General features: G+C 32.8%; 1 protein-coding gene and 1 long non-coding RNA gene across 3 annotated transcripts; both read right to left on the bottom strand.

Annotated features, from left to right (window-relative positions):
- Positions 1-2,087: 2,087 nt before the first annotated feature.
- LOC127747440 (uncharacterized) lies at positions 2,088-3,155 on the bottom strand. Of its 2 annotated transcripts, none has more exons than XR_008009257.1 (4): positions 2,867-3,155; positions 2,657-2,789; positions 2,287-2,568; positions 2,088-2,190 (listed from the first exon to the last, which is right to left on the bottom strand). It is a non-coding gene; the product is annotated as an uncharacterized LOC127747440 (long non-coding RNA). The 2 variants fall into 2 exon arrangements; XR_008009258.1 differs by having other exon boundaries at positions 2,101-2,159.
- An 807-nt stretch (positions 3,156-3,962) lies between these two features.
- On the bottom strand, positions 3,963-4,679 carry LOC107490519 (uncharacterized). The gene has a single exon (XM_016111292.2). The coding sequence runs from the start codon at positions 4,677-4,679 to the stop codon at positions 3,963-3,965; it is 717 nt and encodes a 238-aa protein (XP_015966778.2).
- Between the last annotated feature and the right edge of the window lie 9,954 nt (positions 4,680-14,633).

The raw sequence follows: 14,633 nt of genomic DNA, 5'->3' as shown, positions 1-14,633 counted from the left end.
GTTATCATCATATTCAATCTTTCGTCGGTAATAATTGGAGGGAAAAAAGAAAAATTGGCTTGATCATTACCGACGGATTTATGGACAAAATATTCAATGGTAACCTAATTAAATGAAATGCGCATTTTGGTCGCAGGCTGTCTGTTACCAGCGGATTTTCCCACGGTAAATACACTAGTAAAATTGACCCTAAATTCAAATCTGCGAACACTTCCCCTACATTTCTGTAACATCATTAAACTCACTTCTCTCTCCTTTCTCTTTCTCTCTCGCCCTCAGCCCCCCATCGCCACCATTCGCTGCCGTTTCACCGGTCACTGCCACCCTTACTCACTCTCATCGCTAGTCACTGTTACTCAATCATTGTCGCCGCCTCAATGTTGTCGTATCCTGCACCGCGCTCATTCAACAACATCAGTGCATCCTGCTCCACGCTCATTCATCATCATCGCGGCCTCCTCCAATCAGTTTTCCCTCATCATCGCCGTATCCATCAAAATCGCCAACACCACTAATAGCATCATTGCAGCCACCAGCAACTTCTTCGTCGGTCATCACCACCTTGTCATTTGTTCCTTCCGTCCGTAGTCGCCACCTCTCATGTTTTTCCACCTTCTGTACTAAATCCCTTTCTCTGTTTAGTTTCTTTTGAACTTTTTTTCAACATTTAAGCATTTAGGGTTTGTTTAGTTGTTTAAAATATTTTTGAAATTGTTAATCTTCTGAGTTTGTATGTCTATTTGTTTAATTGTTTGTGTAATTATTGCTAAATTTTTTGTTTGAGGGTTTAAGGTATGTTTAATATTTTGTTTAATTTTGTGTTTAAGGTTTGTTTAAAATATATATATGCTGCTTGACTCCTTTGCTTAATGAATTGAATTGGATGAGGATACATTTGTTATTATTTTTGTTTTGATTAATCTAGTTTATGTCGTGTTTAAACCTTTTATTGTTTGAGTGTTCTTGGAGTATTTAATAGGATGATGATACATTTGTTATTGTTTGTTGGGTGATTGGGGGCTTTTTAGCGCTTTAGATCTTCCCTTATTTTTTCAGCGGGATTGATCGAGTGTCAATCTCTTCTTGATTATTTAACACTATCCAAATTTTTATACATACATGTTCTTACTGCAATTACTGTTGTTAAAACTCCTTCTTTGTTATAGATTCCATTAGGCCTGTTTAGTTCGATTAACACTACAAGAAAAATATTGAATACCGCCAGTAATAAATTTACCATTGGATTTACCATCGTCTTGGATTTGACAGTATAAACGTCACTAACAACTACTTACCAGTGGATTTTCTGTCGGTATTTTCAATGGATTTTCTAGACTGAGTTGATAATTACCGTAACTTTGGCGGCATTTAACGTGTTTAGGCCCCAAGTTATCAAATCCAATGGTAAATCCTTCGGTAATATTTTTTGGCACAGTTAAGCCACAATTAGTAAAAATAAATTATTTTATTAAAAAATAAATGGTCTGAATATAATAAAATATCATAGAAGTAGAATATAATGAAGTAGACAAATAAAAAAATAAAATCCTGACCCCTACAGATCCCGGTAATCATCGTCGTCATTGTCGTCGTGGTCCCCTGCTGAGGCAGCAGAGTAGGTGCTAACGTCAGTGTCCCACGAGCAGCGTTACTGCAGGAACCAGTGGTGTTGCTGTCTTCAGGGCCATTGGCTCCAGTGCGCATCTTCTGGTTGTACACCTCCATCTACTCTCGCAACCAATCTAGCTGCTCCAGCTTCTTTGTCAGGTCCGAGCTGATGGCAACAACTCCTCTCACAAGTGCAAGAAGATCATTGTAGCTCTACTCGGACTGTTCTGCTTGCTAGTGAAGCTCCTATTCAAGCTTCTGCACTTCCTCCCTCAGGTTGACAACTTCTTGAGGATCAGTAGGGCTGGTGGCAAAGTCAGAGGCAGAGGAAGCTGCCAACGAAGAGGAGCAGAGGCCACTGGTGAAGAATGACCCCAACTCGAAGCGACTATTCTTGTGGGGTTGAGAGGCGATCTCGCGCCAAACCCTATAAGGATCTACCACTGAGGTCTTGGAGACGACTTCGTCGTTCTCAATAGGCGGTTGAAATTGCTTGGTCATAAATCTCTCCTTGTTGGCCTTCAAAGTATGGGTATACTTGAAGATCTCCGCTAGTGTCGCATCACGGTCCAACAACTTAGACTACAAATTAATATATCAACTAACAAAATAAATGAACAAATTAACCAACTGATTCAAGTAACTACTAAAAAATTAAACAATTAAGAAAATTCTTACCAGTTTGCTCTTCGTCTTCATGAAGGTCGCCAATCCACCCGTGTACTTCGACGACTTGGACGAAACTCTGTTAGCAACGTTTATCAGATAGCGACGCTTGAATCCCTCATTATTTCTAAAATAGGCCTCTAGTTCCTTCTTAATGGCTGGATGGATCTACGATGTTAGGTGGTCGCGTCCCTTACGAACGTCGCTTATCATATGCTAAAGTCGTTTAGCTGTCCAGTGGTCGTAGATCTTCCTGATCATGATATTATGCTCCGCATCCTATATGAATTTTAACTGTACAAAGTGATTCAACAATATTAGTTAGTTGGAATAAAATACAGTTTAAATACAATTAATTTATTCAACATTATTGGGTTCTTACTGTCCACTTCTGAAACCATCGATCTCTGGTCTCACCCGAAATCTGCGTGTAGTAGGTCGGCCACGGGTGATCATACATCGAGTTAATGACCTCGGAGATCTTATGTGTGCAAGAATTGGGGTTTGGTGCAAACCTATTAGAGAAAAAACCTGACATTAACAAACACATAGAAACGTATAAACTTAAGATTAACAAATTGTATGTACTCACTCCTGCATGTCATCGGGACAAATCCTCAGTCGGATGACGGGTGGTGGTAGAGAGGCATCTTGCTGGGGGCACTGGAGGAATCACCCACCGCAGGCTCTGTCGCTGGATCTGCAGGGAGCATAGCAAAAGGAGGCATGTAGTTTGGATTTGGGACTATGATGAACTGTTGGTCTGCTAGACCTGCCTATGATGTCATAGGGGTCGATATAGGGTAGTCAGGGTAGAGGGCATGGACTGAACAGTCACAGGGGATTCAGTGGAAACTTTCCCTTTACCACGACCGCGAGACCTACTCGGTCTACCTCTGCTACCTGTCGTCATGTTTGCAAAAAGAATGTATTATTAGCACCAGTCAGCACATATTAACTACATGAATCATTCAACAAAACTTTCCGAAAAAATTGGACATAAGCTCCTCTAAAATTAGACATATAACCACCTCTATGGTTCCCACAAATCCAACCAATCTCAACCCATAGCATCAATCAATACACAATAAATTATTTGGTTCAATAAAAAACACTAATTACCAGTTGATCGAAAATAATAAGTAACAAGACCTCTTTCATAGTTCATCACAATTAATCAGTGGAACAACCATGCTAAAATAGAAAGATCAGATAGGGAAAAGTTAAGAGGCCCTGCAATAATAAGAACATGGGTGAACATGCCAAAAAGGTAAAAGATTCGAGATCTGATCAACAGAGAAAGTACTAAATCCTAAAATACCTTTTAAATACGAGAGAGATATGAAGTCTAATTAATAATAAAAATTAGATAAAGACTAATTATAAGCTTATTACTATTTTCTAATAGTAAGCATAAGCTTATTAAAAGAATTTCACAAACAGCGGTAATAAATCAACTAATGGAATAAAGTATTGAGCTCCTTTAACATTGATAGTGAAGCTTGCACATGTGATTTCATAATACTATATTAGTCACTTGAAGTGGAAACAGGGACGGATCCAAAAATGTTATAATGGGGGCAATAATATCTGTAATATAAAAAATATATGCAATAATGTAAGATGTATTATAAAAATATACAGATAGAGAATATATATTTAAAGTATAAAAAAATGTGTACTTTTTACTAATGAAGTGGTACACGTCGATTCTTCATATCATAAAATTCATCGATAATAGAATCTGTGTCAAATTTTTCAGTAATCTTCTTATTCTCAATGTAAATCAAAATACAATTAGCAAGCAATTCATCTTTCATTTTGTTTCTGAGTCTATTCTTCATAATATTCATAGCTGAAAAAGATCTTTCAGTTGTAGCAGTTGAAACAGGGAGAGTTAATACCAAGCGAATCAAACAATCAATCAAAGGATATGTTAAAGACTTTCCTGTCTTCGTTAATCCTTGACATAACTCCGAAATTGTGCACAAGTTAGTTAATTCAATATGATTAGGAACATCAAGTTCATAATGTTGAGCTTGCATTCTAATGTGAAATTTCTCTTGGTCACTGAAGTCACCTGGATAAAACCGTTCTACTAATTCACATACTTTGTTGACACTGAAGAACTTATAATTATCTCTGGGATCTAAAGTTGAGCTTAAAGTAAGCAATTCCACCATATTATCATTGAATCTTCCATTAAGCTCTTGCAATTGTGTATCAATTACAGTCAGAAATAAATTAACACGGTAATGATGCTCCACTGAAATTTGATCAACAATTTTGCGAGTTCGGCCTCTTCTAGGAATATGCAATGCATTCATATCAGGAACTTCAACTTCATGTTTCTCACAAAATAATATAACTTCTTTTATGAAAGCCTTCCAACTTGATTCTCTCATTCTTTGGATTAAAGTCTTGGTAGTAGAAACTAAAGTTAAAGCATTCAATATGTCTTGATTTTTTCGTTGCAAAGCTTGACAAAAATCATGACTAACTTCCAAAATATTTCTCATCAAATGCAAAACAAAGACAAATTCAAAGGATGTGATAGCATCATAAGCAGCACTAGTATCACCACGAGTGGAGAAATTACCTTCTTCGGTGCTTTTTTCAAGGACTTCACAAGTAGCATCAAACATGCATAACAAGCTACGTACATAATTCAAATGAGACCCCATCTAGTATCACCAGCTCTTTGCTAAGTACCAATTTGATTAAGTCCACTACCTGTCACAATTTGATCATTGGCAATTAAGTTTGCAACATTATTTGCTTGAGCAACCCTTAACTAATCATGACGTTTAGGAGAAACAGTCACAACATTCATAATTAGTGTAAGTTTTGAAAAGAATTGATGAACATAACAAACTTCTTTGGCTGCAGAAACAAGTGCTAATTGTAATCGATGAGCAAGACAATGAATGTAATAAGCAAAAGGACAATCTTTCAAAAATAGAGCTTGCAATCCATTCCATTCACCACGCATATTACTAGCTCCATCGTACCCTTGTCCCCTAAGATTTTGGACATCAAGATTATGACGAGAAAGAACTGATGAAATTTCTGTTTTCAATGTCAAAGAACATGTATCAGAAACATGTATAAGATCAAAAAATCTTTCTTGAACACAACCATGCTTGTCTACAAATCTCAAAACCACAGACATTTGTTCTCGCTTTGATTCATCTCTTGCTTCATCAATAAGTATACAAAATTTAGAATCACCAATTTCTTCTCGAATTGTTGCACGCACTTTTCTAGCAAAGATATGCAATATATCTTTCTGAACACTAGGAGATATATATTGAGCATTTCCAGGAGCATTTTCAAGGACAACATTATTAACATTCTGATTATAGGAAGCTAAAAGCTTAATTAACTCAATAAAATTTCTCCTATTCAAAGATCCATGACTTTCATCATTGCCTCTAAATGCACATGCTTGAAATGCAAGCCATCGAATAGCATTAATAGATGTCTTCAACCTTAAACGGTTATTTGCAATAGTTTCATCACTATGCCTATCAAGAACTTTGTCTATATGCTTAGATTGAGCCATTAAATCATCACAAGATTTCACACATAAATTATGGGGAGAATTAGGAATAGAACCCTCGTGATATACAAATGCACAATTCATCCCATTGTTTACTTTCTTCCAATTACTAAATCCTAACTCTGAAAATACATTTTTTCTATCATTGCAATCACCATAATGTTTACCAAACAAGTAGCAAGGAAAACAATAAGCAACATCTTTTTTTGGTGAATATTCTAACCAACTTGAAAATTTCTTAAACCAAGATGATTGAAAATATCGACGGTGATTGTTATTACCAGAAGCTGGATAGCTAATGTTTGTTGGTTGGTATGGCCCAACTATTATGTATGCTCTACGAATCTTATCACGTTCATTGACATTATACTGCCAAATTGGACGTCGCTTTCCTGGATCCCTTTCTAGTAAAGTGATATCAACATCTCTTTCTAATATTGGTACTTTGGTTTCATGTTGATGTGTATTTTGAGTAAGATTAGAGAGTTCACTTACTTGAACTTCTTGTGAAATAAGATTAGAGTGTTGATTTGTTTGAACTCCAATATTATCAATAGCTTTTCTCTTAAAAATTGCATCAATTTTACTTTGCTTTTTCATCATAAAATATTCTAATTTTTTTTACCTGAAAAAAAATTCAAATAATTATATGCTTATATGAATAAACAAAATTTAAGTATTTTTTATTAATTAAATATCAATAATAATAATTTTTTTACTAAATTACTATCAATTTCATTAAAAATAAAATAAAAAAGAAAATAAATCTCAAAAATAAAATGAACCTTGCGTCCTTGCTCTAATTGATATGAATATATTATATATGATTGAAAATAACACTAATTACTTACCCTGGGAATGGGCGAATGGCACTATGGCAATGACACTGAATATGTGTTTGAAACTTAGTGAGCGCCGCGTGAATAGTGAGGAAACAGGAGAATTAGGAAACGTGAAGAAAGGGATATAATTTTAGGGATTTAAAAACTATTTTGTTTTATTTGGGTTGGGATGTTGGGTTAAGTTTTTAACTACTATTTTTTTTTAAAGCTGGGAGGCCCAGGCCTCTACTTGCCCCCATACATCCATCCCTGAGTGGAAATGAAATTTCAACCAAAGAAGAGCTTTGTAAAATCTTTGACCAAGTAAAAGAGAGGAGCATGAAAATAGTTGTTTTGAATTGATGAAGTTATTGACAATATTTTATATAATAGAAAGATAAATCTTTTCTACTAAATATCAAAATTGTTGGACTGAATGATAAGAACGTGGCTTTGAAACTACACATAATTAAAGCAAATGGATGAATGCAACAACAAAAAAAGTATAACATGGTAAAAATATTGCAGATTGAAAGGAACTGAATAAGCTATGTTTGGTTTGATAGTGAAAATTTCCATAGATGAGCTTTGTAGATAAAATCTACACACTGAAACTCATCCATGAAAAACTTTTAGCCCATTTTATTTATAGGAATTTCACTCCATTTTTATCCGCAACTAAAAACACCCTTAGACTTAGATAATTAAAGGTTTAATTATTTTATTGGTCCTATAGTTTTGCAAAATTTTTAATTAGGTCCCTATACTTTTTTTCTTTTTAATTGGGTTCCTGCACCAATTTTTTTTTCAATTAGGTTCCTCTTAACAGTAATAGTTTTAATTGTTTAGGGTCCTAATTAAAAAAAATTGGTGCAGAGACCTAAATAAAAGGAAAAAAAAAATATAAGGACCCAATTAAAAAAATTTTGGTGCAAGCACTCAATTAAAAAAAAAGTATAGGGACCTAATTAAAAATTTTACGAAACTATAAGGACCAACAGATTAATTAAACCATAATTAAATACCGTTGCCACACACAACAAGCACTTTCAAATAACACGTTTTTCATGCAAATATCAGCAATTTAGACCTAGTTGTAATGTTATACATAATGCTAGTATTATGTAATGCATCTTGAAAAATGGGTACCTCAAAATGGATGGAAGGATAGTCCATTTCAAATTTTAACAATATTTTTTCAAGAAATATAAAATTATAACTGCACTTTGCATGTCATGATGTAAGGTTGCGATCATCAACAAATTTAAGATGAAGAAAGAACAAAAAATGAAAATATCACTAATTACTAACAGTTCAAATAATGCAGCATATTCTTTCTAATCTCCATAATTATTCATCAACACAAAATCTTAACCTGAAATCAACCCATCTACCTCACAGGTCAAAGGCTTATACTTTCATTCATCTTTGAAACGAAAAGAATTTTAAAAAAATAGTAGAATAATAGTAGAACAATATACAAATTGGATTTAAGATAATAAAAATTAGTGGGAACCTCACTAACCTAGACCTAGTGGATGACGAAAAAAGCTGGACTTGGTGGTGGACGACAAAGTTGGCGATGCAAAAAACAACTCATGTCAGTAATGAGAAGAGTAGCATCTGCAATGGAGGCTAGGGTTCGTAATGGCGGCTGCAATGGAGACATCACGACGAACGAGGGGTGCAAGGAGAGGAGGGAGGCGTCGTCATCGTCTGCAGCGGTGGGGCTAACGGTGTCGACGGGGTTAGACGCGGCTAGAGAGAGAAAAGGAGAAGAGAGGTTAGAGAGATAGAGAGTAGTTTCGAATTGAAGGGGGAGAGCGATTCGTGCTTTGAATTTTAGGGCTTATTACCGTTAGATTTACTGGTGGATAAATCTAAATAGTAACTCGTTGCGAATGACCAAAACACAACATTTCACTAAAATGAGTTTACTGACAGCTTTCTTCGACGGTAAATCCCACGCAATATTTCATGTCTATTTCCCCAATTTTCCCTCAAAGTATTACCGGCAAATTTACCGTCGAAAATCGGGATTCGCCGGTAACCATTTGGCCCAACAAATTTTATGTCAAAACCGTCGGTAAATCTGTCGGTAAAGCCGACGCTAATGTACGACACTAAATCCGATAATACTCAACCTTTTTCTTGTAGTGTAAGCATATACTGTAAGCTTCTGTAGGTCTGTGTAACAAAATGTATGTTATATAAGTATCCCCTTTTTATTTCTTCAAATCTCTAGTCAATTGTAATTTCATGTCTAATTATAAATTTAAAATTTTTAATTTCAGTTTTTATTCTATGTCTTTATGTTCATATAATTGATTACCACAAAAGGAATACAGAGTAATTATTTTTTTGAAATCGAATTCGGTTGATCAAGTTCTCATCAGATTAGGGGAAAGATTAATTGAATTTTGGACACCTTGATATTGAAGAGAAGCAATATGATAATATGTCTAAGGGTATTGTTCATAATTTTATCATTCTGGTTCTGATTTTGTCTCCAAAGAATATTTTAAATCTATGACCCATCCCACAAAGTCTATGTACAATGGACTCGAAATTGGGAGACATTTTGCTGTAGTTTCAATCTGATATATGGATTTCATGTTTTTGTCTCGAGCCTATAAAGTGTATACAATTTACAAATATAGTAGTAATGGACTGTGTGTTGGATTAGTTTTGGGAGTTGTTTAACTATTTTCTACAATTTTAGAACCAATAAAAGCCTTAGTATCATATATAGTTTGGTATGGTCGATTCTTTATGCAATGTAGTAGCATTAGTATAGTCTAATTTCTAATACTCATCAGTATTGCTCTTTCAATTTCTGGTTTAATTTTGGTTAAATTTTTGTAATCGAGGGTTTGATGCATTTTAAATCTGATTTTCGTGCTTAATTGAATTTTGTTAGTTTAGAAATTATTAAATTCAAATATTTATAATTATATATTGAATTTTCAAATAACTTTTAAAAAAATTAAAATTTAAGTTTACCATCGGTTAAATCCACCGGTAACTATTAATTTAATTATTAATAATAAATAATATATTACCGTCGAATTTACTGGAAAAAAATTCAATGGTAACAAGCTCCAAAATTTTGCTAATTAAAAGTTTATATTCCCACTAAATCTACCGATAATTAGCGGCGGACGAAAAAATCCGCTGTAAATAATTATCGACGAGGTTTATATCGTTAGATTTATTCTACCGTTAAATCTGATGGTAAACAAATTATCGGTGGAATTTTTTGATAAATCCGTTGGTAAATTCGAAGGTATCTGACGACTTTCTTGTAGTGTGAGAGAAAGAGAGAGAGAGAGAGAGGAGTAGGTGAGAGAGAGTATAATTTGAAAACAAGGGAGGAGAGGGTTCGCAATTCGAATTTAGGACAAGATTACCAGCGAATAAATCCAACAATAACACTTTGTGAGTGACCAAAATGTAGCACTGCACTAATTAGGGTTACTGGTAGATTTATCTGTCGGTAATATTCGCGCCAAGTTTTTTCCCCGGTTGTTATTGGCGAAAAATCAAATTCAATGATAACTTTTTTATCCAATAAATTTATTACTAAATCTGCCGATAAATTCACCGCTAATGTCTATCACTAAATTCGATGATATTTAACGTTTTTGTAGTGTTAATCCATGAAGATACTCGGTCCATTGGTATAAGTGTCTCTTAGAAATCATCTATAAAGCATGATATGTTCTTTTCTCATTGAATCTAATTGGATGGGCTTAAAAGTGCTAAAATTGACCTCATGTATGTTTGTCGAAAAAATTATGGATATTAAGTAATGTGATAAACCTTCTAGAGTGTTGTGTTAAAATTATTTACTTGTTCAGATTTTCATGTAAAAACATAATAATTTTTAAAAATAATAAATATATCTAAAAAAATAATAATATGATATACCAACAATATTTTAAAAAATAATAAAAAATAACGGCGGTTAAAAACGACTATAAACTAGTGTGAAAAATTATTGTGAGTTTTTTAAAGAATATTTTACCAATAGTTATGAACTGCTGCAAATAATAAAAATTTCTTTGGTTGAAATAGTGGTAGATATAAACCACCGCAATTAATGGCCAAATTATACGACATGGCAATAGAATTATTTTGTTATAGCGGCAGATATAACGACAGAATATTTGATATAGCAGCAGATATATTGACAATCACCAAAAACCATCACAAATCTATTTGTCGATGCCTTAAAAGTTAGCAGTCCACCAAACACTGTAGAATTATTTTGTGACGATTTTGCCCTTAAAAACCGCCACCAAATCGCATGTTCCTTGTAGTGTTATGCGATGCATGCATGGTTTGAGATATGGAGGACAATTTATAAACCTCATCAAATGTTACAAAATAATCTTCAAATTAATGATAAAAGTTGAATACTTAATTTACAAGCAAGACCTCGTATGAATTCGGTCACCTACAGATAGGATAGCAAGAGTAAAATCACATGGACCGTACTTGTAATGCTTATTTCTAAGAGTTTGAAAATTTTATTTTATAAATTATTCCACACAACCTCCTTAATCAAACTTACGAAAATAGAAAAGGTTTACACATCCATATGGCCCATGAAAAATTTGCACAAATTAGTAGATTGCATATGAGTCGTCTTATGAGAGTTACGTTGTATAAATGGGTTTTCAAAGTAGCATTCCTCTAAATTAAAAGTCATTAAAGGGCCGAAGAATGAAAAAGAAAAAGTTAAAGGATAAGAAAAATAACCCAAAAACACCTATTAAAAAAATAAACAGAACAACTAAATAATTTACCAATTTTAATCTTAATTTTTGTTTATACCTAAAGATTATGAAAAATCATCAATTAAAACATTATTTCTTAAAATTTATAGTTAAAAATAAAAAACGGAAAATTTATAGTTAAAAATAAAAAACGGAGATTGTTTATATATATATATATATACACACATAGAGTGCATTGTTTGTTATATAATATTCACTGTGTTTGTGGATATTTATAACTATTTTTGGTTGCCTAGCTGCTTTGGCAATTAATGGATGGTAGTGAATTTCTATATAGAAAAAAGAACTTATCCGGAAGCAAAATAATTCAGACGTGCAAAAGCAAATAAAACAACATTTGGTTATTATTATGTGTTTAAATTTTATCTTTACCTTAATGTTAACTTGATTTAGAGAGAAGCCACAGCCAAATTATGCTCTGATCTTGCAATGAGAAAGGAACAACAAGTAGTTCCTCCTGTTTGTCCTATGCGTTGGATCGGAGTTGAGTGGGTATATAGTTATATAACTTAATAGGTTTATATATGCATCTAGCTATATCTATAGAAGGCCTAGCAAGTTTAATTTAATTATTTAATTTGTGTTAACTTGAAAAAATTAAAATTTATGAGAAGACTTCGAAGATTTCTCTATCTTAGGGTACCGGTGTTTAGCCACTAGGTCACTTTCAATGATTAGCATAAAAACCGATGGGAGACCAAATTAGGGTTTTATTCATTTCTTTTATTATCATCTATCATATACAGTGATTTAATTAACGATCTAATTAGGTGTCAGTAATTTTTATATGGACTACTATGGATCAATCCATCATCAGCTCTACGTAACAGAATTCGTTAAAGTAATACGCACATATATATTCGAGTAATTTAATCGGAGATTTTTCATAAAATTAAATCGATAATCCGCCTTAAAATATAATGGACGAAATTTCAACTAGACATAGTATTGTGTATGTATTATCTATGGTCCCACGAAAAAGAAAAAACAAAAGAGGTTATTGGCTGTTTATATGAATAAGTAATCATGCATTATTGAGATGATTGAAGGCAAGTCAATATAAATATAAAATATACGTAAATGTGGTTGACTTAATATATTTTTGGCAACAAAGAGTTGGTCCTCATCCGAAAAATAAAATATGAGGCGATTCCTTTATTTTAATAACTTGTTATATACTAATATATGTACATTTTTATCTGTTACTCCTTGTACGGCCGTGTATACAAGGAATCCAGATCTTATTAACGTAGTTGTTTAACGTTAATGTGTATTTAACAATAATAACGAATGCCATGCAAGTGTATATCAATCCCCTTTCTTAGTAGATTAATTGCCTTCAGACCTATTTAACTCAATTCCTAATTAGTATTCTCTTTCTAATTTTACATTAATCATTAATTTAACTTTAAAATATTTTTTAAATTAAAATTGTTCCCATAGGCAGCGTTTGGTTTCAAAGACACAGACACAGAGATATAGACACGCTAGAACATGTCCTATGTTTGTTTATTGAGATACAAATCTTTGATGAATACGTTAGTACACAAGCATACACAAAATACATGTATTCAGTGTACTTCTAAAATAATGAGACACAGGGACACAATCCATTAGACACAATTTTTTACTCATTTTTTTTAATCCTAATTCTTTTTTTTTCTCTTTCTCCATCCACTGTGACCGTTCTCCTTCCTCCCTCCCTCCTTCCTCCTCCCTCCTTTCGCCGTCGCATCCGACTGTCCAGATTTGCCGTCAGCGTTGCATCTCCTCGTCCAGATCTATTGCCGTTGCCGCTGCGTTTTCCCCTTCACCTAGATCCGCGGTGCCGCCGCCGCTGCATCTCCCACTTCATCCAATTCCAAGCGTTGCCGCTGTGTCTCCTCCTCTGTCTAAATGCGGCTGTCGCCTCTCCTCCTTCTTCGCGATGTCCACGGCCGCCACTCCCTCTTCCTCTTCGAGTTTGTCATTGTCGCTTCTTCCTCTACCTTGATTCTTCTCTTTTCACAGTTTGTTTTTCAGTTACCTTCTCCTCCTTTTTCGTTTTTCTGTTGAAAAATAAAATTCTTGTTGATTCTTGTAAAATTTTTGCTGGTTGATTTGTGGGGAATTGTGTGTGATGATAAATCTGTAGTGGTAGAGATGGTAGCAATGGTAGCTAATTTTTTTTTGTTTGTTTTATAAGGATAATATAGACTTTTTCTAATTTTATTGTGTCTTGTTCAATGTTTACTAAACACACTATATAGACACTAATAATTTGTGTCTATGTCTTTAATGTCTATATATCTGTGTCTCTGTCTCAAGAGATACATAAACAAAACGCTGCTATATAGATAGTAGTAAGACTGATGGTATTGTGAATAATAATTGTTAGAAATAAGAGATTAAATTGGAGAAAAAATTTGTGTATTATTAAGTGTATTTGAGTTATCTTTTCAAATTATCTTAAATGATATAATATAAAAAAATATATTTATAAGTATTAAGAGAATTATAATAATAAAAATATAATATTTTATAATAAATATTTAAATATATTAAATAATTATAATTATTTTTAATTGATTTTAATTATATTCTAAAAATTACTATTGTATATTTCTCATTCATTGTAAATGATTGATATTAATAGATAATGGTAGACAGTTCCTCAAAGTCTAGAAGATTCTTAACTAATAAAATGCTAAGAATGAAATATTAAAATGCAAAAGTGAGTGGTGAGTCACTAGAAAGTGGCGAGTCACTACTTCTAGAACATTGATGTAACAAAAATGGAAGAATAATTATATCAATCTTCTAAATTTGATAGATTTTTTTACTTTTTATGGTCTAATACGTCGCAAGCTGAAAGATAGTAAATATCAAAATTTTTTAACTTGAATAAATTAGTATAAAAAAAGTTGACGAAAAAGATAGGTATACGCATTGTTTAGATGGAAGATGAAAAATAAAAAAAAATAAAAAAAAAGTTGATGATTTTTTTGTTGTTTCGATGAAAAAATAAATAAAAAAATAAATTATTTTTTTGGTTGGATAAAAAAAATAAAAAAATTATATTAAAATAAAATTACATTAATATCTTTACTTATATTATATATAAATTATAATTTATTAATATATTTAAGTTATTTTTTTAATATAAACAAATAATTCAAATTGTATTTTAAAATT

Source organism: Arachis duranensis, chromosome 5 (assembly GCF_000817695.3).
Source record: "Arachis duranensis cultivar V14167 chromosome 5, aradu.V14167.gnm2.J7QH, whole genome shotgun sequence".
NCBI classification, from domain to species: Eukaryota; Viridiplantae; Streptophyta; class Magnoliopsida; order Fabales; family Fabaceae; genus Arachis; species Arachis duranensis.
Note: the sequence above shows the minus strand (reverse complement) of the source record. Positions and strands in the feature narration are given on the sequence as shown.

What these genes read in the sequence shown, in the direction of transcription:
- LOC107490519 (XM_016111292.2), bottom strand. Translation starts at nt 4,679, where the DNA reads ATGAGAGAATCAAGTTGGAAGGCTTTCATAAAAGAAGTTATATTATTT.